The 26046-nt window shown below is 39.5% G+C and overlaps 1 protein-coding gene across 1 annotated transcript in view; it reads right to left on the minus strand.

Moving 5' to 3' along the window:
* The window catches only part of Chic2 (cysteine rich hydrophobic domain 2), a 35903-nt gene that overhangs the window by 7939 nt on the left and 1918 nt on the right, over positions 1-26046 (minus strand). Inside the window, exons 2-5 of the mRNA XM_005080780.4 lie at positions 12710-12764; positions 12226-12381; positions 496-552; positions 273-332 (exon numbers count right to left, since the gene is read on the minus strand). Of these exons, the coding sequence (XP_005080837.2) occupies positions 273-332; positions 496-552; positions 12226-12381; positions 12710-12764 (328 nt within the window). The remainder of the gene's footprint in view (positions 1-272; positions 333-495; positions 553-12225; positions 12382-12709; positions 12765-26046) is intronic.

Consider the following 26046-nt stretch of genomic DNA (forward strand, 5'->3'; position numbering starts at 1 on the left):
ACACTCCATCAACACATGTTCAGGCCATTTTATCTTGGCAATTAATTTATTATTTTTCAGAACACAGTGAAGCCTTGTTTTCAAGTCATTCATAACTTTATAAATCAGTCTTGCAATGAAACCCAGGCATCTGTGAACCGTAGAAAATCCTTGCACTCATGAGATTAAGCTCCTGACACCTTTGCTGATTAATAATCATGGAAAGAATAAGATCAGAAACAAAATAAATGATCATTTAATAGAGAAACTCACAAAACAGCCCTTTAACTTACATATTCCATCATGTTGTTCGTTTCACATTTCCTTTTGCTCAGTCTCCAGTGCAAGCACAGCTAGACACGAAGGAGAGCAAAAGAAGAGAAATGAGCTCCGTTTTCCTGGGCACAAGGCTCACCCATTCGTCCACCTTTCATATTTTCAGCCAACAAAAGCATCTGTTTCCATACTGTGCAATTCAGAGCCCAACAGTACGAAGCTGCTCCCTGCAGTACTCACCTTGTGGTATAACCTATTGTTTTCCCATTCTAATAACTTCTCAATCGATCTTCGTGTCTGGAAGACAAATGAGGGGAAAGTTTACTCTTGACTGGTTTTAGAAAAGCTGTTTTGCAGCTGCTTTTTGTGTGAAAAGGGAAGAAGTATAAAATGATGACAAGACAAGAGTGGTCTGTACTCTCCACAGTCCAGCACTAAGAAGCACCCTCATCAGAGACAGTAGTTTGTAAAGAAACATTGATTTTGTTTTAAATATTTATGCTTATATTTTTAAAGTATTTTCAACTTGCTAGACTTTCGTTTAAAACTAGTTGTCTAAAAAGCAAATGCCATTTCATTTGCTTAAATTTAAACTTAAATCCCCACTTCTTTTTGGAAATATTTTTCAGTATTTAAATAGTAATGAACATTCCTAAATCTCTATTTTTAAAACAATAATAATTTAAATATTAGTTAACAAAATACAAATGGCCTTTAGGTAAATAAAAAAAACTACTAACTGAAGGTTAATAAAGGGAGAAAATGAGTTATAAAAATCCATCTAGTTTTAGGATGGTAGAGAAAATCAGTTCATTGGTCACTGCAGTTTTCAAACAGCCAAATTTTTATTTAAAGCAGCATAAATGTGGTATCTGAGAGTAAACTTCGATTCTTAATCCAAGGGTACTGTTCCAGGGCTTTCCTAAGTTGCTGCACAGACTAAGCAGCATGGACCGCTCTTGCTTGGGAGTGTGAATAAAGAAGCTAATGCATGGAGCCAGGTGTCAGGATGAGACTAACTCTGCAGGTGCAGAAGTGACAGCACTGCTAAGAGATGAACTGCAACCTGATGCAGCTGCAGCTTTCTTGAGAAGGAAGAAGGCATCTACCAACATTAAATGTGGCACAACTGTAAATAAGTCCTGATAATCACATGAAAACTTGAATGGCAAGCAGCATTGAGTGATGGGGAAAACTGGTAGGAACAAGCTGGTTTTGAAGTCTGTTACATAAAAATGTTAGGATTTATTCATTTAAAGTAGCTACTGTAATCCAGTTCCACCATTACATCTCAGCATGTTGAGCTACTATAAAGACACTGAAGTCTCATAGGCACCAATTATAATTCATAGCTAGCAACAAATTACCACAAGTGCTTATATTTTCCAATTTTATGTCACAAAATCAAGAAATCAACTATTTTCTGGCAATAATACGTCAATGACTAATTTATTACAATTTTTGAACAGTCTTTTTGGCAAGAATTTTAAAGAAAAAGTGCCCTTGTTAGCAATGATCAGGAGCCCTCACTTGTTTCTTTGTAAGATAGCCTTTTAGAGGCAGCTCTCCTTTTAAATGAAAATAGGGCAGCAGTTATGGTCACACTTTTTGTTAATTTAGTTGCCAGTCAGCCCCAAATCAAAAGAAAATAAGGCTGCAGAGTGTAATTAACATTCAGTTCAGTCGTTTTGTCCCTTGTCTAGCCCCCAAGCTTTGTTAAAATTGCCATCTGAATGCTGAAGGCTGTAGGGAAATCGATTTGATTCTAATCGCACCATGAAAAGAACATGATCTAACTGCTTTCAGCCCTCCGTAAATCTGTACTAGGTCTTTAGCACAATGCAACTTCCAATTTAAAAAGCACTGAATGTCTCGTCAATGACTTTGTGAAGAAAAAAGAACAAGGAGCAGACATAAAAATTCCAATAGTTGTTTAAGCATTAAAGTTCATTTGCATCACAGCGAACCTGAAAAGGGCTGACCTCTCAAACCGCCTCTCAGGTCTATGAAGTTGTAGCCTTGACAAGCTCACATTGACAGAGCTCATTGACTCTGAAAGGCTACTCTATCAATGGTGAAAAATGGCAATAGGTTCTACTATGAGCAGGCATCTGCCTGCCCACCCGCTGCTAAACCAATGGTAAAACCGTTTCAAAACCTGAATCCACCTTGTAATCTTCCTTTCTAGGACCTTTTAATAATAGATTAAGATTACTATACAATTTGAGGTTTTGCTTTTACTGATGGTTTAAAAGAAGATGGGGAAAATGAAAGAAATAGGGTAGGGAGAAGTAGCTTTTGAAGTCTGTTGTTTTATAGTAAAACTTCTTATATATAGAAGTAGTTCCTAAAAACTTAACACTACATTCTGAAATTATTTATTATTCAAAGAAAAGTTTTTTAACCATATCAAGTTATCAGAATTTATAAGCTATGCTATACAGTGAGAACATCTCATTATTATTCATACATATATACATACAAATTCACACATACACATGGCATTTACCAATTTAAAAATATTTACTTTTATCTTAAATCAAATACCAATATTTGTGTAAAGATAATTACAAAGTATGAACCTAAAATTCTAAAATATTTATGTAGGAACTTCGAATTTACTCTTTGCCTCTAATTAGGAGTTTAATGACAGGGTTGGGTATAATTGTATCCCATAATATGAAGAATTCTAAAGCAAAGTTTGTTATGCCATACTCTGTATGATCATCTGAATATTCAATATTTCTACACTGTTGAAGTCTGAAGTAAAGCTGTGAATTAGCACCATCTAATCTTGCTGGAAGACGTCTCTCCTGCTTGACAGGTGAAAAAAAAGGCACTTGCACGTGCAGCTTAATTAATCACCGCACTTGACATCTCAATGATTTACAGCAAGGAGCAGGTGAGAACACACAAAACCAGAAAGGAACCCTTGATTTGAGTAGAACATTTCTAGCACACTAAGGTGACAAGTAAGTGATTCTAGCAATGATTTAAAAAAAAAAAAAGTAAAGAAAGAAACTGTGCCACAAATTATTTGTTAGTAACAACAAAAGATCAAATTAAATGGAAGAAAAAAAAGGTTTAACCATAGAGGATGTTTAATACTATGCAATTATTTTTAGTTAACAAAATCAAAATATATTTTCAAGATAAAGTACAATACCAATTTGGCAGATAGTGGGGGAAATATGACATTTTGGCATTATAAAAGCTATTTCAAAGCTTTTAAACTTCAGTGGAAAGAAAGAACATTTTAATTACAGTCATCTAGAAATAAAAGTTAAGAGTTTATGTCCACAGGGTTGTCAGATTCTAATGAGATATTAAAATTCAACACAGACAAACCTAGTATCTATTAACCGGACAAGCAAATCTAATCATATAAATACCTGTCATTTAATTTGAAGGGATTATACTGCCTTGCAAATTCAAAATATTTTAAGTTAATAGGATCAGAAAAAATATATACATATCAAACATGGGATACCAACAAAATATTATCCTTCTAGGCCACTGTCTAATAATAAGTCATATTATCTTCCTTAAAAGAATTTAGTTCTTGAGAAAAACACCAGATTGACAGTCATGGGAACTAGAAATCTTCTGTTTAGCTGAAAGAACAGGAGAAAGGGCAGGCAGGCTTCAGTACAAGTCCCTACAGCGGCCTTAACCCTTTTCAGTACTCACGCTGGAGTGGAGAGACAGGTTAGTGGTGCATTACCAATGAGTCCTTGGTCCTTCTGCCTAGGCTGTCAACAAGAAACCTACTTTTATCATATAAGAGTCTTGAAGAACCAAGACCACTGACTTACACCACGTTAAGAAAAGCAAGGCTTTATGAGATGCTATCACGCAGTGAACCTGGGTTAAAACGGCAGCTCCCAGCATCTAGACCCCGCCAACCTTCCTCATCAAAGCTCATTATGAATGACAGTTTTTTAAACATAATATTAACTTTTTTCATTACAACACCTTTACAGTTATATTTTTCTCACCATAGGTTAGTTCTAACATAGTTTCTTGGTTATATTAGAGTGATTAAAATTCAAAAATATTTTAATTACTCAACAGGCAGTACAAACTTAACTAAGCATTTAGGTTTATTTTTATTATCTTTAGCACAAAATTTTTGATAGAATCATGGAAGAGTCAGAATATGCAAATTCAGAAAATGGCTAAAAGGATAATTAATCAACAATAGTAAATATGGCATACAGTTATAACTTCTAAAGAAGAATTGAGAAATAATTTAAAGTAACCGTAAAATAGTAAAACATAAACCATCAAAATCTTAACTACTAAAATATAAAATTTAGACTTCCTCAAAATTTAAATTTGATTTACTTAACTAAGGCCTTTGTGTTATTGCCACTAAATATTCTGTTTTCCTAAGGGATAAAGTATAATCCCATACACAAATTCACATTATGTGCCACTAAACATGAGTCTTATAGGCCAATGAGTTATAATATCTTGAATTTGTTACCACCATTATCACAATCAATTATTGAAAACCATTTACAAATGTTCAACAACTTAAACTGCAATTAAAATTTTTTTGAACTGGATTTGTATTAAACAATATCAAGGCAAATCTCAAATGTTCAATTTCTTATTTAAAATATCTCAAAATTCAAACTGTTAAGTCTGTAATCCCTCAATTAAAATTTAAGTAGAATAATGCCTCTAATGCATTCATAATTTTATTTTTAATCTTTGTGTGTTTTTGAAATAAAGATCCATTCTTTGGCATTCATACAAATGAAAATCGTAGAAATAAATGAAACAATATGGGTTTTGAGGTGATTAGAAGGAAACTGTAATTTAGAATGAATTCAACTTAAGAGACAATTATGTGAATCACTTCTGTTTGTCCTAGATTAATGTTAAATCTCACATTCCAGTGGTGGGTTAAAAATTAAGTATATCTCAGTATCATTATGAATACAAAACCTGCAATTTGCCAAGATAAGCAAAAATATGAACCGATTGCTCAAAAGAAACTTTAAACAAATTTCCTTCCTGCATGTAAATACACCTCTTAAAACCTGCCTATCAAGACTGACTTTCAAAGTGTGGATGTTGCAAGAAGCCCTGACCAGCATTAGGACATGTTGCTGTTCGTTACAGGGGAGGTCTGATGGCAGAGAGACCTCAACAACTGGGAACATTTGCCCAACTAAAACCCTCTCTTCCTGCAGTGCTCAGTGGGAACGTTAAAGGAGCTCAGCAATGCACAATTCATCAGGTTAGCAAGTGAATCTTAATCTTTAAGGTTATACTGGTACTTTATGAATGATGAATGTTTTGGACTTTTTCCAGAAAAGAGTACATAAGCACATACGAAAAATTCTGCACAAAATTATAAAGGAAACTGATATTTGAGAAAATTATGTGATAGGATGTTTTAAAACTAAAATTAAATTTCATGGAACTGCAGAAAATTAGAAAAACTTTGTGAGTGAAATATTTACAGATTTTAAAAAAATTATGTAATTACAAAAAGAATCAGAACTTAGAACTGACAGCGAGAAAAACTGAAGACTAAACCCCTGCTGACGATGATGATAAGAACAGCGCAGCAAGAATGGAAGCAGCCCACATGTGGAGCTGGTCAGGGCTGACCATGCTAGGCTTCCCTCCAGCAAAATTTCCGCAGTCTGGACTACTTTCATTTTACATACAAAAACGGAATTTTTTCGGACAAGAACCTTAAAGCTCCACTAGAGAACAGAGTTACTGCGATCTAAAACCAAGGTTATAATACAGTGCTATCTATCAATCTCATGTGGTTTCCCACACAGGACAGCGCGATGAATATGTAAAGACAGAAATGTTAACTATTACATAAGAGTTACCTAGGCTACTAACTAGGTTACCTGCCTTGACCAACTCACTCTAAAAGAATGATTAATATATTCAATGAAAACAGGATTTCAGAAGAGAATAGCAATCTATAAAAAAACATCATGAGGATATCCTAGGATAGTAAAATACAACATCTGATAGTAATAATTTACTGGTTAACAGACAACTAGGCACAAGAAAGAGACCATATCTTTCTACAAATACCACATCAACAATATCATGTTCTACACATCTGAGACACAGTCAATATTGTAAATGTTGATTCTTAAATGCTCAGTAGTATTACTGGGACCTTACAGGTGTGTATGAATCTGAGGGCTGGGGAAATGCCTCAGTTGTTAAAGAGCTGGCTGTGTGAGCATAAGACCTGGATTCAGATTCCCAGGACCCACATAAAATGTGACTGACAAGTCTCGTGCCTGTAACCGCAGTGCTAGGGAGGTGGAAACAGGAGGCCCCCTGGATCTTACTGACTAGCTAGCTAAGCCAAACCAGTAAATTCCAGTGAGAGGCCATGTCTTAAGAAAATAAGCTGGGCAGTGGTGGTACACACCTTTATATACCAGCACTCAGAAGGCAGATAGATCTCTGTGAGTTCAAGGCCAGCCTCTTCTACAGAGGGAGTTCTATGACAGCCAGGGCTGTTACAGAGAAACCTGGGGGGGGGGGGCACAGGTAAAGAAGGCATTACCTTAGACTTGTGGCCTACACAGGTATATGTAGACAGACGGGGAGGGGGAGGGGGAATCAGCTCCAGGCAATACATGTTCTAAGGATTCTAATGTGTGTTCGCATAGCAAGCACTCAGTTTGTCTTTCTCTCCCTCTCTTCTCTGCTTGCAGTTCAGAACACAGCTCTCAGCTACTTCTCTAGCTCTATGCCTGCCAGTCACCATGCTGCCTGCCATGATGTCAATGGACCAAGACCGTAAGCAAGGCTGAAACTCTAGGCAAACTCCCCATGAAATGCTTTCTTTCCCAGGAGTTGCCTTGCTTACAATATCTCTTCACAGTAATAGAAAAACCCAATAAATAAATGCCCAAACTAGTCTTATAAAGTAAAACAAAGCCAGGTTTGGTGGTACACATCTACAATCCCAGCACTTAGGAGGCAAAGACGAGGATTGAAATGGAAGTTCAAGCCCAACCTGCACTATTTGAACTACACAAGGCTGGCTCAATTTATTCGCTTGTTTATTTATTTAAAGTAAAATGAAAGAGCTAAGACATAGTTTAGTGGAAGAATGCTTATTTAGCACTTTGAATGTGGTGGTGCTGGGGACTGAACTGAGCTACACTCTTACCCCCTCAAGGTTTTACTTTTTTCAAGACAGGGTTTCTTGATGCAGCCCTGGCTGTCCTAGAATTCACTTGGTAAACCAAGCTGGCCTTAAACTCACAGAGATCCACCTGCCTCTGCCTCCCAAGTGCTAGATTAAAGGCATACACCACCACAACTGGCCCCCTCAAGGTTTTTTCATAAGGAATACCTAGTTAGAACTGATGGAGTCCACAAAGCCGACAGGAATAAAAATCCATCTTGATTTCTAACCTCTAGTTGAAAGGTACTGTACCTCCTTTGGCTATGAGTATATGCATCTAACCAGAGTGATCGAATAGGAATGGTGCTTTGATTGCTTGCAGAATCAGATTCTTCCATCAGACCACATTACCTTGGATCTGCTTTCTTATTTGTATACATTAATAAAGAACAACTTGATAAATTTGTTTTAAAGCGTTTTGGGTTTCTTGGGTTGTTTAGTGGGGTTTTGTTTTAGAACAAGAAAAATCTATTTTTAGAGTAAGCCAAGACAAAAGGATAAGCCCCACCCCTGGGGTCCCTAGGTCTATAGTCTTAGTCTACCATCTTACCTACGCTGTGGGTGGTTACTTTACTGGAATAGGTGGAAGCTTTCAGAGACTTTATCCTTACCCACAATTCAGTGTTACAATTAGATGCATCAGATCCAAGGCCACATATAAAAGTGTAATCACTTCACAGCTGAGCTTGCTAGGCAAAGTGCAATGGTACCTTACTATGCTCTTCAGGAAGGGGATCCACAGAAGCCAATGGAACTCCTGGGACCAGGACTGTCTTTCTCAGGACCCTGTGCTTCCTCTTATTTGGTTACTTTAGCTGTCTCATATCTCACCTATAAGCACTCTTATTTGTATTTCCCTAGCATTAGTTTTAACCCTATCATTTCCCCAGCAAACTCCAAGATTTGAGACTCAATTTACTGGGGAATGGATGACTGGTGTAAGGGGTTGTAACTTGGTTGGATTCTTCTCTGTGGTGATATTTTGTTTATGATCTAATAAAGCTTGCCTGAAGATCAGAATGCAAAGCTAGCCACAGCTGTAGAGATCAGGCAGTGATAGTACACACCTTTAATCTCAGCACTAGAGAGGAATATAAGACAGGAGCTCAGGGTGTCAGTCTGTATTCAGTTTTCAGTCATGCTGGGGACAGGATCACCCAGCCTTGGTAGAGATAAGAACGCTCTAGTGGCTGGCTGCTTTGCTTTTCTGATCTTCAGCTTGAACCCCAATATATGTCTCTGGGTTTTTAATTATTCATGATACACTTCCCCTTGAGTCTTGTTATGAAGGGCATCCAGTCTGTCCAGGGGTCCACAGTAAAAAAAAGATCTTATCAGTCAAGAGATGACATCCATTTGGTCAATGTTTTTTTGGAGGCTTATGCCTGGAGTACACTGTAGCTTTTGCCTTTCTTTTATGAAATCCTCCTTTTCTAGGTCTTCAGTGAATGCATCCATAGCTTACACATTACTAGCCTGTTGTCACTGCCATACAATGAATGACATTTTGGGATGACTTCAAACAATCTTGAAAATAGTTTCCAGTTTCATATCTAGTTGTTTGATATATAATATAGCCAAAAATATCTTAATGAAATATTTATATTTAATATTTATTTAATATATTAAACATTACACTAAGATAGTATTTATAGTCTTCTTTAGACTGCCAAAGTGGTTCATGACAAAGGGTTGGAAATCCCTAATATTCTGTCTCCATCTTACAAAGGTGCTCTACTCTCCATACATCCATGATGTTACAGAACAGTTTATACTCAAGGCAGATAAATGTATAGCTTCTTTTATGCAACTTCTTTATGCTCACTAGACACCATATAAAAGTTAAATGCATCAAGCAGGCCATGTACCTGTAGCCCTAGGACATAGGAGGCAGACCAGGGGTTCACACACATTCCTTATCCAGTGTGTTTGAAGCCAGCCTAGGCAACATGAGACCCTACCCAAATACAAAACCCAAACAAAAAATTACATGCATCAAATAAATGTTCCACCCAGTCACTTATATAGATGGGGATCTTGAACCAAACACTACAGACTGTGAACAGGTCACACTTCCTGAAGCAACAGACAATTTACCTTGAAAAAAAAAACCAAGCAAAAAAGGCACCAATTATGTTTCAAACTTAAAAGGATCTCATGGAACCAGGTCAAAATGGATCTTAAGTTTATCAAAATGTATAGCGAAGTATAAGGTATTTGCCTTTGTCTTCTAAATATACCATCCACATATTTAAGTATCTTGTTTTACTCATTTAAAAAGTAAAAGGAAGGGAGGGAGGAGGAAAAGGAAAAAAAATCTCAAAAGCAAAAAGGCTAGATCCAAAAGGTAAAGGCCGTCAATCCTGTGGGTCACATGACAGCCAAAGCAACCTAATGAGCTGGGCAGCCACTCAAACAATGGCAGTGCCTCAACAGTGGAAGGCAGTGAGAGGACCCAAACTAAGAGGACAGAAATGCAACTGTGGCTCCAAGGCCACCAGAGACACATTCTTTGCGGCCTAGAGACAATTTGGCAAGGGGGTAAAAAAACATCTTAAAGAAAGTAGGGCCAGCAAAAAAAGGCCCAGCCATACACACTCAATGACCAGGTGGAGAAGACCTGACTCCAGTGTTCTCCTATAACCTCTACACACTTGCTGTTATACCTGCACCTCCCAGGCTCAGCACGCTAATAATAAAACCTTTTAAAGAAATGTAAATATTTCTAATGTTATAATAAATAATACATAAGTAATTCTCTTATAAAGGTATCATATCCATTCTATCAATAAAATATATTAGCTCAAAATTTTCAAGAGTATACCTCTAACTTTATCATGGAAATCAAGTAACAAATCAAATGTGGTTTCTTTCATTTCCTTGCCATTATTTGCCACCAAAAATGAAATATTTCCATAGAAAAACATTCATGTCACCTTGATTGACTGGCTCTCCCACCCCCAGATCTACTTCTGGTTTTCCAGGCTGGTCTTTAACTACTATGTTATTCACAATCTTCCTGTCTAGCTACTTGAGTGCTGGGATTTTTGTTTGTTTTCTGTTTTTGAGATAGGGTTTCTCTTTAGCTTTGGAACCTATCTTGGAATGAGCCTATTCTGGAACTTGCTCTGTAGACCAGGCTGCCTCCCCAGTGCTAGGATCATGAGCCACCTTCACCTGGCTGCGTGCTGGGATTTCATATGTGAATTACCACACATGGATGAATATTATTTCAATTTCATATGTGTAAGTATATATATTTTTGAAAACAACAAAAACAAGGGTGCCGTGCTGGGCATGACCACACAGGCCTAGAGCATCTGGGCAGTAGAGGCAGGCAGATCTCTTAGTTCAAGGCTAACCTGATTACATAGTTAGTGCCAGGTCACTCAAGTCTAGAGAGTAAGACAATGTCTTTAAGAAAACAACTTTTAATTTGCATTATTTTGACATATCTAAACCAACATCTTAGAATATTTTCATTAAAAGAAGTGAAAATCAAGTCTTTGGATTATTTTCTCCTAATCACAGAGTCAGTATATATTCATCTTAAAGAACCTATAAAGTACAAAATTAAAATGAGTTCCCTATTATCTTACTGTAACCATTTTATTTTCTTCATGGGTACTCTCATACTAACAATAATGTTAGTCAATCCTTACTGACAATTTCTATTATGCGTTGGATATGAAGTATCCTTCCAAAAGCTCATTTGTTAGGGACTAGAGAGGACTCCGTGGCTGGAAACATTGGCTGCTCTAACAGAGAACCAGGGTTCAATTCCCAGCACTCACATGGAGGCTCAAAGTAGCTGTAACTCTAGTTACATGGAATCTGATGCCCTTTTCTAATCTCCATAGGCAATGGGAGGATACATGTGGTATATATAATACATACAGCCAAAACACATACATAAAATAAAATTTTAAATAGAAAATGGAGAGTTGTGGGTATAGCTGAATCAATGCTGCAGCACTTGCTTGGGAGATCCTGTACACTGAAAGAAGGAACTCAACCTAATCAATGGATTAAACCACTCATGGATTCTTAATATGATGGCCTTTTGGAAGGTGTTTCAAATGTCTAAAGATGGGACCTAGTAGAATGGGTAGGGCTCTGTTCACAGGGGCTACATTCATCTTGTTCCAATTCCCTTCTTACCTCTCTGATGCCTGGCAACCGTAATGCAAGTAGCTCTGCTCGGTCACTGTGACATTTTTGCTTGGACAGACAGAGAAGTAATAGAGCTAACATAGCCATGAGCCAAAGTATATACTTCCTCCTTTAAATTGTTCTCTTGTATATTTGAAATAGCATTGAAGCTAACAGAATTTCCCATTTGCTGTTTGACTAAGAGCTTTATAATAAGATTCATCATATCCTCACAATAATTCTACTCAAATCATAGGTGAATATTACCATTTTACAGCATATCAGCCAGATTTAAAGAAAATAAGAACTATGTCCAAAGACACAGAGGTAAGTGGTAGAGATGAACCCAGCATCCTTGAACATTGGATCACTCTAGTCCATATTAAAATATACATAGACATAGGAAGTAAGCATTTTTCTCTGAACTTAATTTCCTAAAGCACAAAAATTATGAATATTTTCTACATAGCTATTTAACATTTGGTTATATGATAATTTACTTAATTAATCTTGCTTTACCAAATAAGATATATCATTCTTCATTAGTTCAATCAACAGAAAAAAAAGGTAAAAGTAAGACTTGTTTCACACTTCTAAAGTAAATCAAAAGATGCAATTCAACTTACTCTTTTACTGAGGCAAATAACTGGCCACATACTGCAACCTAATGTGCAGCAGCAACACAGGCAGCCACAAAGCAACCACCTCACATTTACAGGAAGATTCTTCCTAAGACAGCTGTTAACTCTGTTGATGCTGGCTTTAAATTCCTCAGGAGCTACCTAAAAGAAGAGAAGAAATATAATTGAGATGATGAATGATGATAAATGGATCTCAGCACACATTTTTCTAATTTCTAAGGAAAACTGATTTGAGATATATAGACAGATTGGTAAGAAACACACTAGCCAGGCACTGGTGGTGCACACCTTTAGTCCCAGAGTTTGGGAGGCAAAGGTAGGTGATCTCCGAGTTAGAGACCACTCTGGGCTACAGAGAGAGTTCCAGGACAGCCAGGACTACACAGGGAAACCCTGTCTCAAAACCCGAACAAAAGAAAGAGAGAGCAGACAGAGAGAGACAGACAGAGAGAGAGACAGAGACACTCACTTTTCCAGTTAATGAAGAAGGGAATTCTGATTCAAATTTGTTGCTTAGTCCAAATCTGTTTTCAAAAAAGAAAAGATATGTTATTATATGAACTGTGGCAACAGCACAAAAGCTTGAACGGCCTAACTTAAAGGTGGAGTGAACAGAATGTGGATCCCTCCTCAGAGTGTCTAAGACAGAAGGAAGCTCTAAGACAAAATCATCATAATAAGCAACTTATAAAATGTAGCATGCAATGATTTTTCCAGTGGAATCAAAATTATATAATGAGGGACAATGTTAAATAACTAACAATATATAAGTAAAAGAAGATGGTTTATTTCATGTGAGCTATCACATAAACCTTAAAGCAGCAAAGTGTATTTTAATTAGAAAATTTTCTAACTTTCACTGTTTTGAACTCAATTTTGCATTTTGTCTTATAAATACAAAAAAACTGTAAGAATCCAACTGCTTCAATCTATTTCACTCTTAACCAAAAAATATTTGTTCAATGTTTATTTTTCTTGCTTCTTGTACTGCTTTTTTTAAGAATGAAAACTAAGATAGAAGCATTTTACAATGATTCTTTTTTTAAAATTTTATTTACTTTTTAAAATTTCATGTGCATTGGTGTTTTGCCTGTGTGTATGTCTGTGTGAAGGTGTCGGGTCCCCTGGAACTAGAGTTATAGACATCTGTGAGCTGTTGCATGGGTCTGGGAATTGAACCTGGGTCCTCTGGAAGAGCAGTCAATACTACTAACTACTGAGCCATCTCTCCAGCCCTATCCCCCAAAGCATTCTCAAATAAAATCCTATTGCTTAAATCCCCTTAAGTGCTTTTGTTTTTCATAATCTAATAAAGCCTCATCATTCATATTTTTAAGATCCCATTAATCCCAGCACTCAGGAAGCAGAGGCAAGTGGATCTTTGTGAGTTCAAGGCCAGCCTGGTCTACAAGAGCTAGTTCAAGGACAGCCTCCAAAGCCACAGAGAAACCCTGTCTTGAAAAACCAAAAAAAAAATCCCATAATGATAGTGGCAAATGCTCCCAATATAATCCTTAATGAAAAACAAACAAAAAGCCTAAAATATTATTGCCTAAATGAAAAAAATCAAATTCATCCAAATACTGATGGTAGTTAATCCTAGAAAATGAGGATTATGGATGGCATTTTTTATTTTCATGTTTCCATGACTTCTCTAATAAAATCTATTAGTATTTAGGATTAAATGTAAAGACTAAGGATAGGACTGGGGACACTGGCCTGAGTTTGGATCCCAAGAACACACAAAAGAAGCCAGGCCCAGCATCTGTAAACACAGCTCTGGGGGATAGGACAGGAGGAAGGGCCTGAGCTTCAGATTCAGAGAATTTCTATCTCAGAGAATAAAGGCAGACAGAGTGTCACGCCATACAGGAGACGGCCCATGTCTACCTCTTCCTCATTGTGCATGTACACACACACACTACATAAGAAAGTACATACAACACACACATGCACACATACACTCAAATGCATACTTATAAACTACATTATAAAAGTACATACAACATACACATCAATAAACAGAAAAAAAGCCGGGCGTTGGTGGCGCACGTCTTTAATCCCAGCACTCGGGAGGCAGAGGCAGGCGGATCTCTGTGAGTTCGAGGCCAGCCTGGTCTACAGAGCGAGTTCCAGGACAGCCTCCAAAGCCACAGAGAAAACCTGTCTCAAAAAAACCAAAAAAAAAAAAAAAAAAACAGAAACAGAAAAAAACTAGGAATAATTACACAAAAAACATGAGCCCTTTTGCATTGTAGTTAGTAATCCTAAGTTTCATTTTCTGCTTTGTGGGAAATACAACTTGCTAATTTTTAAGTAATCTTTATGCCTTTATAATTAGAAAAAGTATTAAAATATTAAGAAAAACAGATGAGAGTTTTGTTTCCAAGACAGAATTAGGAAATGTTTATACAAGAGACATGCCTATATTTAAAGGTAATTCTAGTGGCTTTAGAGTGTTTTTCAGGGGTGGGAATGTGGCTCAGGTAGTAACCCTCATGAAACTGCCTAGCATAAATTTAGCCGAGTTCAACCCCTAGCACTACATAAACTAGGTGTGGTGGCACATATCCGTCAGTGCCAGAACTTGGGTAGTGACAGGAAGATCAGGAATTCAAGGTCACCTGCAGTTACAAAGAGAGTTCACTGTCAGCCCAAGCTACAGGAGAACCTATCTTAAAATAAACAAAAACAAACAAACAAAAAAGCCCCACCAACGAAAACAAACAAATGAGTGTATTTAAAGTTTTCTGTTTGGCTGGTTGTTTTTGAGACAGGGTTTCTCTGCAGACCATTACTCCCCTCCCCCACTGCCTGTAGACCAGGCTCAAACTCAGAGACTGCCTGCCTCAGTCTTCTGAGTGCTAGGATTAAAAACTATAGAGCATTTAATCGGAAAATTGGAGGCACCACCACCACCCACCCAGCTTAAAGTCTACTTGTCATTTTGGTTTTGGATTTTTTTCCCCAAGACGGGGTTTCTCTGTGGCTTTGGAGGCTGTCCTGGAACTAGCTCTTGTAGACCAGGCTGGTCTCGAACTCACAGAGATACGCCTGCCTCTGCCTCTCGAGTGCTGGGATTAATGGCGTGCACCACCACCACCTGGCTTGGTTTGGGGGTTTTAATGTTTGTACGTATGTGTCTCTGTGTATCCTCCTCTACCTCTCCACCTATTCTTTTGAGGCAGCGGCTTCCTTCCTGAACCTGGGTTTGCTCTTTCACTGCCAAGCTGGTATAACAAAATTCCCCCAATTCTCCAGTCTCTGCTCTCCTTGAGTCACAACCATTGTGTCTAATGATTACACAGCAAGTGCTCTTTTTACGTTGTTGTTAGTTGGGTCAAGACCCTTGCATACCTCTCCATTGTTTTGTCTTTTAGAAGATTTACTTATTTTACGTTTTTGAGTGTTTGCCTGCATGTATATCTGCACACCATGTGTGCATGGTGCCCAAGGGTTTCTGAAGAGGGTCTCAGATTACATGAAGCTAGAGGTGTGAGTCACCATGTGAGTGTTGGGAACTGAACCCAGGTCCTCCGTAAGAGCAACAACTCCTCTGAACTAATGAGCCCTCCCTCCTGTCCTCTACCCATAAAGCCCCACGAAATTTCCAAGTTTATACCAGCCAAGGTCAAGAGGAAGAATGTGGAAAGCAGGGTATGGAAAGCATACTGATTTCAAGAAAGCTAAGCAGTAACAGCAGGCTTACAACTGAAATGGCAAGCATGCAGCCAGCAATCCAATTAGGGAAGACAGAAATTGGCGAGAAAGCTAATGTGGTGCCGCTGGAAGAGTAATGCAACGTAGAGGGGAATGCCTGCATTCTAGTGCTGGTTTAAATATCAATTCGTTACATTATTGGAAAAGTAGATCTTCCCTGCACTTTTATTTCTCCCGGATAGGACAGCAGACCAAAGAGCTAATGCTGTGCTGTCCTAAGTTATTAGTTTTTACAGTGCTAAGGATGACATCCAGACCCCTGGCAATCACTTCTCAGTGCCATCTCTAATTTAATTTAATTAACTTATTTATTGAGGCATGGTCTCACTATATAAGTTCGTGTGGCATGGGACTAGTAAGCCTCCTGTCTCAATCCCTCCCCCTCATTTTTTTTTTGGACTGGAGATTATAACATCTATTTATTTTTTATTATTTTATTTTCCAGTTTAAATTTAGATAAGAAACAAGGTTGCTTCACAAGTCAGTTCCAGGTCCCTCTCCCATTCCCTCCCCTCCTCCCGTGCCCTCCCCCCAACCCCCCCTTATCCCCTCATTCCCCCAGGGAGGGTGAGGCCCTCCATGGGGGTGTCCTTAGTCTGTCATTTCATATAGGGCAGGGCCTAGACCCTTCCCCAAGAGTTCAGGGTGAGAGTGCACCTCACATTGTTCTATGGGAGTCCGTGTGTATACTTGGGATGGGTACTGATCTGCTGCCCAAGGCTCAATAGATTCCCTAGGCCTCCTCACTGACACCCAGATTCAGGGGGCCTTGATCAGTCCCATGCTGGCTTCCCAGGCTGATGCCTGGGATTCAAGAGTTAACCTTTGTCTGGTCAGCTGTTTCTGGGGGTTAAACCAGCCCAGTCTTAATCCCTTTGATCATCAGTTACTGGCTTTCTTGAGTTCAGCTCAGTACTTAACCGAGAGAATCTGCCTCTTCTTCGATCAGCCACTAAATGAAGTTTCTGTTTCCCAGACTCTCTGGCCATAGGATTGTAGGCTGGCACTCCCCAGATCATTTTTAAACTATATTATTGCATGTGTTTGTATGGTGTGTATGCTGGCTAGTTTTATGTCAACTTGACACAGGCTAGAACTATCTGAAAGGAGGGAGCCTCAATTGAGAAAATGCCACCATTAGATCTGGCTATAGGGCATTTTCTTAATGATTGATGGGGGAAAGCCCAGCCCATAGTAGGTGGTGCCACCCCTGGGTTCTATAAGAAAGCAGGCTAAGCTAGCTGGGCGTTGGTGGCGCACGCCTTTAATCCCAGCACTCGGGAGGCAGAGGCAGGAGGATCTCTGTGAGTTCGAGGCCAGCCTGGTCTACAAGAGCTATTTCCAGGACAGCCTCCAAAGCCACAGAGAAACCCTGTCTCGGAAAAAAAAACAACAACAACAACAACAACAAAAAAAGAAAGCAGGCTAAGCAAGACATGATGAGCAAGCCAGTGTGAAGCATCCCCATGACCTCTGCATCCGCTCTGTCTCCAGTTCCCTGCCCTGCTTAAGTTCCTGTCCTGCCTTCCTTCAATGATGCAGGTATAAACTGAATAAACCCTTCCCTCCTCAGATTGCTTTGGTCATGGTGTTTCATCACAGCAACAGAAACCCTAAGACAGTGTGCGTTCTTGGGCACATATGTGCCATATGTGCCACAGAGCTCATAGGGAGGTCAGGGAACACCTCTGTGGAGGTGGGGTTTCTCCTTCCACCTTTACATGGGTTCCAGGGATCAAACTCTGGCTCTAGGCTTGGATAACAGTCATGTCTGCACACTGAGCCATTTCATGGGCTCAACTCTCTCAATTTTGTTTTGTTTTAAGAAAGAATCTCTGAAGACCCTTGGAATTTGCTATGTAGACCAGGCAGGGTTTGAACTCCCAAACACTAAGATTAAAGGCTATATACCACAATATCCAGCTCCTCGAATTTAAACAAAATAAAACAAACAAAACACCTGCAAGATTTAAGGGCTCACCTTACACATAGGACAGTTGCTATAAAATGGAAAATGTTTTATTCAAAAAAAAGTTTACTGAGGCTTTCTCTCTTACAACAAGTTCATATTCTAGAGTGAGGTGTAGAGGCACATGCCTACATGCCTACAGTAAACCCAGAATTAAGACCACTGAACTGGGAGCCGGGCGTTGGTGGCACATGCCTTTAATCCCAGCAATCGGGAGGCAGAGGCAGGGGGATCTCTGTGAGTTCGAGGCCAGCCTGATCTACAAAGCTAGTTCCAGGGCAGCCTCCAAAACAATACAGAGAAACCCAGTCTCGAAAAATCAAAAAAAGCAAAAAACAAAAAAAGGACCACTAAACTGGGAAGACTTGAGGTTGTGAGGTCAGCTACAGCCACATAGCAAATCCTGGTTGCAAATAAATAAGTTTGTACTCTAGCATGTCTGACTAACTCATGTTCTGACAGAAGACAATTAGGGGGAAAAAATGTGGCACAGGGCAAGGAGACTACGTCTCTAACTGACAGAGATGGGAGATGAGAAGGACCCAGGTTCTGGGTATTAGACGCAAATACCAATAAAGAAGAGTTAGCCAGTACTGTCAGAAACACACCTAGAATAATTCGGAAAGGGAAGGGAAGCTGGTGTAACTAGACTAGGGCAAGGGAGCAGAAGTAAGAAGTCACAGGGTAGGTCTGATTAGGAAGAGACTTGCAGGCGTGGGAAGGACTCCACAGGAGATGAGGTCCCAGGCAGCCGATAAGGAGACAGCCCAATTGTTTCATATGCACTATCATGAAGATATGTCTGCCAGTGGGGCTGGAAAGGGGAAAAGGCAAGGAGTAGAAAAGGGTAAAGTAGTAAGCTTAAGGCACAAAAAACAAGGGGAAGACACAACAAAAATTGTGAGGTTTCAAAGACAGAACTAATTGGTTGCTTAACAACAATGGTTACAGAGAAAGACATCTAAGGTGTCTATGGGACAGTGTGCTGGCTAGTTTTCTGTAAATTTGACACCAGCTAGTGTCATCTGGGAAGAGGAAACCTCAATTGAGAAAATGTCCCCCATTAGATGGGCATGTAAGCAAGCCTGTGGGGTAGGTGATGTGGGTGGTGCCATCCCTAGGCAGGTGGTCCTGGACCAGTAAACAGCATTCCTCCATGGTCTCTGTTTCAGTTTTGGCCTCCAGGTTCCTGCCTCAGCTTCCCTAAAAGATGAACTCTACCTTGTAAACCAAATCAATCTTTATCACAGCAACAGAGAACAAACTAGAATAAGCACCCACAGTCAGTGGCTAATAACTGCCACTCCAGAGGACCCTACACCCTCTTCTAGTCTCTTCAGGCACCCACATATTCATGGAAGACACTCATACTCATACACACACACACACACACACACACGTATGTGCACGAGCCGCCCACCTGCGCCCCCCCCCCTGCACACGGGGGATGGACACACTGACACTAAAAGTGAACTCCACCAGAAGACATAAACCCTGGAACAGCTGGAGACAAGTATTTAACTCTGGGGCCCATGTTTAGGTGTTTTCAGTTCCATGGAGGTATAATCTCATTTATTAAACTAAAAAGTAAAAACTACTCTTTTTTTAGCTTATTTTACATGTATGGGTGTTTGGTCTATGTACCATGTGTGTGCCTGTTGTCCACAGAGGCCAGAAGACACTGAAGTTACATATAGCCAGTTATGAGCTGCCATGTGGGTACTGAGAATCGAGCCCATGTCCTCTGGAAGAGCAGTAATAAGACTGCTGTTAGAGAGTACACTTTTATAGTAGCAGTCACTCCCCCCCTCCCTCTCCATGGGTGAGTATGCATGAAATCTAAAAACTGTAAGCCAAAATACTTCTCTTTTTTTTTTTTTTTTTTTTTTGGTTGGTTTTTCGAGACAGGGTTCCTCTGTATTGTTTTGGAGGCTGTCCTGGAACTAGCTCTGTAGACCAGGCTGGTCTCGAACTCACAGAGATCCGCCTGCCTCTGCCTCCTGAGTGCTGGGACTAAACAAAATACAACTTTCTAAGGTAATTACTCTAGGTATTTTGTTACAGTAATGGAAAGCTTACTAACACAATAGGCCACTAAAAATTGTAACTATAACATTTTCAAAGAAAGCTAAATAGTAAGAACCCCTTCGATGAACAAATGCAGGACTGACTTCACCACAAATAACCACAATGTAACCCTGTGTCGAAAAACTAAAAATAAGAAAATAACCACAATGCAAGTAAGGAGAAAGCAGGAGGTGCTTGCCAGGCAGTGTGGCACACACCTCAATCCCGGCACTCAGGAGGCAGAGGCAGGAGGAACGCAGCAGGCTTAAGGCGAGCCACAACTAAAAAATGAATTCCAGGCCAGGGGAACTTTTTATATATCAGCCAAAGGGAAAAAGGAAGTTATATCAAAGTCCAGTCAGCTCCATCCTAAGTAAGCTACATGGAAGAACTTAAAATTCAGGAAAAGAACCTTTTTTCAGGACCCATTAAAACATTTCAGCCCATGGTACTCCAAGTCAGCTTAAAATGTAGTTCTTTCCCTGAAACCTAAGGAATGAATAGTTGCCAAACACCATGTACACTATAGTAAAGAACACCATCCCACAAACGTCCTCACTTCAAAACCATGAGGCAGCTCCTCTACAGCCTGGCATATTAGCTGCCGATGGCAGCAGGAGGTCCAGATATGTCATTCAAAATAGTCCCCAGTTCTTGACCTCATCCATCACAGAGCCAAAATCAAATCAAATCAACCAAGTGGACCACACTTACACAAGTGGTAATCAGATGGTAATGGTAGTCATTGCTATGTTTTTCATATCTTAGGGGAAAGTAAAACTGATGTTTCATACCTAGAACTATAATACCTCCTTTACCTACTGACCACAAACCCAGCCAGGTGACTCTCATGTTTCACCTGGATTAGGGCAACAGTCTCTTCAACTTCACGCTAACATTTTCCTCACTAGCGGAGCCATTACGGAACAGAGTGTGCTCCTGTAGATGGCCTTTCATTCATAACCCTGGAAATAACCCTAACTAATTAAGCTCACAGGTTAGGGTCACTCACTGGTCTCTCTCTCTCTCTCTCTCTCTCTCTCTCTCTCTCTCTCTCTCTCTCTCTCTCTCACTCACTCACTCACACACACACACACACACACACAGAGAGAGAGAGAGAGAGAGAGAAGAGAGAGAGAGAGAGAGAGAGAGAGAGAGAGGAATCACTAATCATTTTACAATCCTTTCTGGCCCCTACTGAATTCTTCAATCTCATTTCAAGACACAACCCTGTTTTCTTTATTTTCTAGCTATAATACAACTCTTCCTCAGACTTATTTGGGTTTACATCTCAGCATCTTCAAGGCTTGTCGTGTTCTTCCTAAGATGGTTTTATCCTTTCTAAACATCATTTTCCCTTATCACATTACTTTCCATCCCAGCACTCTTCACTGGTCCCTTTTTCATTACTACTTACTACTACTAGCTGTAAACTACATGGAGACTCTTCATGTCTTTCAGAAGTTCGTCTAACATCTGGCATAAATTGGGAACTTAAATACTACCTGTGGAGCTGGAGACACAGCAAAACTGGCCATTTCTGTCTAGAGTATATGAAACCCAAGGCCTGCTCCCCAGCACCACATAAACCAGGTGTGCAAACAACAGAACAAACAAAAAACACATGCCAAATATCAGGTGTTGATAAATAATTAGAGCACATTTGGTGGCACATGCTTTTAACTCCAGCACTTGGAAGGCAGAGACCAGCCTGGTCTAAAGATTGAGTTCCATATATTCAGGGTTACACAGAGAAATCTTGTCTAGAAAAATCAAAACCAAAACAAACAAAAAAATTAGTACCAAAATTCAGTATCTAAAATAAACTTTTTTACTTTATATAGACTTATAAGACCGGTTAATTCATTTGAAGTACAACAGTTTATTTACCTAGATGGAAGGTAACAGACAGTAGCAGTCAACACATGAGAATCTGAAGAAAGTCAGTCAAGAAGGTGGAATGTCTATGATGGGTCCAAGTCATAATATTAAGTTGTATTTCTGAGTCTCATACGTAACCTCCAAAGCAGGTAGCATCTCCTTTTGCAGGTGAGAAAAGTGGCATTCAGAAAAGTTCATCTACAGCTAGTTAGGAAGGATCTAAGAACTAAAACAGTTATGACTGATGTTAAGAACCAGTCTTTCCACTGCACCACCCATTACATATGAAATATGTCTGAGATAAGAAACACCTCGTCTTGTCAGAAAAAAAAATGGTGGATATGCCCACACTCCCAATTACTCAGGAGGCTAAAGCTACATAAGCATAACCACCCCAGGAGTCCAAGACCAGCCTATCAAGACTTGCTTCATAAATACATGTATCCTAGACTTTCCCTGATGACTCTGACTAGGTCAAGTGAGCAAAACAACCTTACACAGAAAACAGCAGTGTACAGACACTCAGGAGCATCAGCTGTTCCAAGTTATATCTAAGGCTTACCCTTGCTGAGAGCAAAATCTCAGACAGCTACATAATGTATCAAAACCCTGCCAGGAGAGGGGGCTTAAGCAGAAGGATAGTTTGAGCTTCAAGTCAGAGTAGGCTACAAAGGGGGGGGGGATGGGGGACAGGACTGGGACAGACAACACACAACCTAAACTAGCCAAGATACGGCTGGCTATTTTAACCTTTTTCCCCCCCTGAGCCATACCTAATCCAGGCTAGCTTCAAACTCTCAATGGTCTTCCTGCCCCCACTGGGATTACATGCATAGTCACTACACCTGAATTAAAAGACTCCTGAGTATAAAGCAGGTCTCATGCTAAGCTCAGGGCCTGTAACCTAGTAACAATATAAACTCAAGGAGTCTCTCAAATTAAGAAATACATCTTTTGAGCAGTATTGTTTAAGTTATTGCCTAGAATACTACCTATCAACATAAATAAGTTGGCACAATTTACTTTTCATCATTTAGTCCCTGTATTCTTCTTAGCCAGTTATATAAAAATTATTAGTCAATTTCACATCTGAGTAAGCACAAATCTAACTTCAAACTCTGAATTCAAATCATATGAAAATTTTCAAGCTCAACTACAGTAAAACTTTGGAACCTCAACTCATCACCGTATTTCTCATTTGTTTTATTTTTATGGGGGAAGGGCATGCCACAGTGCATGTGTGGGGTAAGAAGACAAGTTTGTGGCCTCGGTTCTCCTCTTCCATCTTTGCATGATTCCAGGGATCCAGGGATCAATTCCAGTTGGCAGGCTTGTGCAAGAACAGTTTTTACTCACTGAGTCACTAGCCGACTCTAATTCTCATTTCTTCAAGAAAATCTGTTTACCCATTAAAACTTGGTAGCTGTCCTATTAAAACTTAGCTTTTCTTTCCCTTCATATCCTCCATCAAACTAATTTCCTGTATAATTTATTTTGTTGACGTTTATTTTCTTTCTTCTTTTTATAAGACCGGATTTCTCTATGTAGCCCTGGATGGCCTGGAACTCGCTATATAGACCAGCCTGGCCTCAAACTCAGAGATCTGTGTTGACCTCTGCCTGATTAAAGGCCTGTGCACCACGCCTAACTTCTTACTTCTTAACAAATAAATGACAACTTAAGTTAGAAATCAAGGGATGCCCACTCTAGGAAAGCCTCAAGTTTAATTCAGATATAGAACAAGTATGGAATAAGACATGATAATAATGTTAGGTTACCCAGCTAATAAAACTGAATTACCTTTTAAATTCTTTTCCTCAACTTTTAAAGATGCTTTCATACAAAAACATTCCATAAAAGCTATCATCCTAGCCAGAGGGTGGTGGCGCACACCTTTGATCCCAGCACTTGGGAGGCAGAGGCAGGCGGATCTCTGTTAAGTTCAGGGCCAGCCTGGACTACAGAGCAAGTTTCAGCACAGCCAGGGATGTTACACAGAGAAACCAACAAACAAACAAACAAACAAAAAGAGTTATCATCCTTATGATAAATCAAAGTTGGGCTGCAAAGATGGCTCAGCGGGCAAAGGTGCTTGCTGCTAAGCTTGGCAAGGGCCCACAGTGAGGGTAGCCTCACTTTCACAAGAGCACATGTGCCCACAGACATGCACAAAAAGGAAATAATAAGCCTCTAATTAGCAATATATCTTATTCTGAGATAAAGAATATAAACCAGCGTCATCCAGGGACCTACACAATTTGCATGTCCCTTTCACAGTGTCGGTCCAGCCTCTGGACCCTACCAGGCTCCAGAGCTGCCCTTCAACATGATCAGAGAGGCCACCAACTACTAACCCTGATTGGCTGGAAATTAGCTGACTTTGGGCACCATTGCTTTCCTGTATAATTTCCTGTGGTTCTGTCCCATCAAGCAACATAATGAAGGTGCTTCAGAGTATAAAAGAAATGGGTTGGAATAAACTGTAAATACTAACGTACAGTGTGGTGTGCCATGTAATGGTCAGAGTGGTTCCTCTGGACTTGCCAATCTGTTTAGCTATGAATGTGAGAAAAAAGTTGTACGCAAATACCAATCAGTCATGTCAGTGTTTTCCTTTATTAGAGAAATAAACATTCTTACGTCCTTCAAATAAAAAAAGTGGTATTAATGGTCTAACCAACACTAGTATGTTGGTCACTTTTCTTATTTTCATTACATGATGAGAAGTCAAAGAAAATCTACTTTTGTAATTCAAGTCTTCCAAGTTGTATGTATGTGATTACTATGAAACCATGGGAATTTGTCATTTTCTTTTCCCATATGATTTTCCTTCAAAACATTGAGTCTACACAATATTTTTAAATGCTACATGCTGATATAACAATGAAAAAAATACTATTCATCTAAAATATCAAGAAACAATGTATCGTAAGAAAATAAAGATTCCTAAAATAAGAATAGTGGACTTAAAAAAACTTAGAAACAGGCTGGAGAGACGGCTCAGCAGTTAAGAGAATTGGCTGCTCTACAAAAGACCTGGGTTCAATTCCCAGCACCCATTTGGCAGCTCACAACTATCTATAACTCCAGTTCCAGGGGACCTGACACCCTCACAAAAACATACATGCAAGTAAATCAATGCACACAAAATAAAAATATATAAACAATTTTTTACAATTAGAATACTCAACTGCAAAAGCAAGCATACAGGAAGATCTGAATCTTTTGAGTCTGACCTGGATTAAAGATGACACTATAATCTGTAATACCATTTACCTTCAAAGTGACAAGGAAATCATGCTTTAGCCAACGTCTAAAAGGGGAGTATGCTTACATGGTTTTTTTGTTGTTGTTGTTTTGTTTTGTTTTTTGGTTTTTCGAGACAGGGTTTCACTGTATTGTTTTGGAGGCTGTCCTAGAACTCTCTCTGTAGACCAGGCTGGCCTCGAACTCACAGAGATCCGCCTGCCTCTGCCTCCCGAGTGCTGGGATTAAAGGCGTGCGCCACCAACGCCCGGCTTCCCCAGATGATTTTAATGAGCAGACAAACTAAACTAAATGAATCACTGTTAGACTTGCAAATAGCAGTACTCATTTACAACACTGATAAAGAGTCTAGTACTGCCGGGCGTTGGTGGCGCACGCCTTTAATCCCAGCACTCGGGAGGCAGAGGCAGGCGGATCTCTGTGAGTTCGAGGCCAGCCTGGTCTATAGAGCTAGTTCCAGGACAGCCTCCAAAACAATACAGAGAAACCCTGTTTCAAAAAAAAAAAAAAAAAACAAAAAAAACACTAGTAATTATTTTCCACTCTGTTAACCACTTCAAATAGTCAACTACAATCAAAATTTACTGACCATCTAAGCACTTTGTCTATTCTACTTCCCAACCAAGTGTTTGGCTTTTCTTCTTGAAGAGACATTACACCTGTACTTGAACCTTTCTTTCTGCTGTGCTGTTCTGAACCCAGGGCAAGTACTCTACCACTGAGTTTCTTGCTCGCCCCTTTGTAATGAAACTCTGCCAGCTCCCATTTGACATGAGGACTTTAAGGATGACCACAGACAACATGAAAAAGTTTGGAAACCCTTCTGAGCCAGCGTGTCTCTCTATATAGCCCTGGCTGGCCTGTAACTCACAGATCCACCTGCCTCTCTGCCTCTTGAGTGT

Source organism: Mesocricetus auratus, unplaced genomic scaffold (genome assembly GCF_017639785.1).
Source record: "Mesocricetus auratus isolate SY011 unplaced genomic scaffold, BCM_Maur_2.0 Super-Scaffold_100006, whole genome shotgun sequence".
NCBI lineage: Eukaryota > Metazoa > Chordata > Mammalia > Rodentia > Cricetidae > Mesocricetus > Mesocricetus auratus.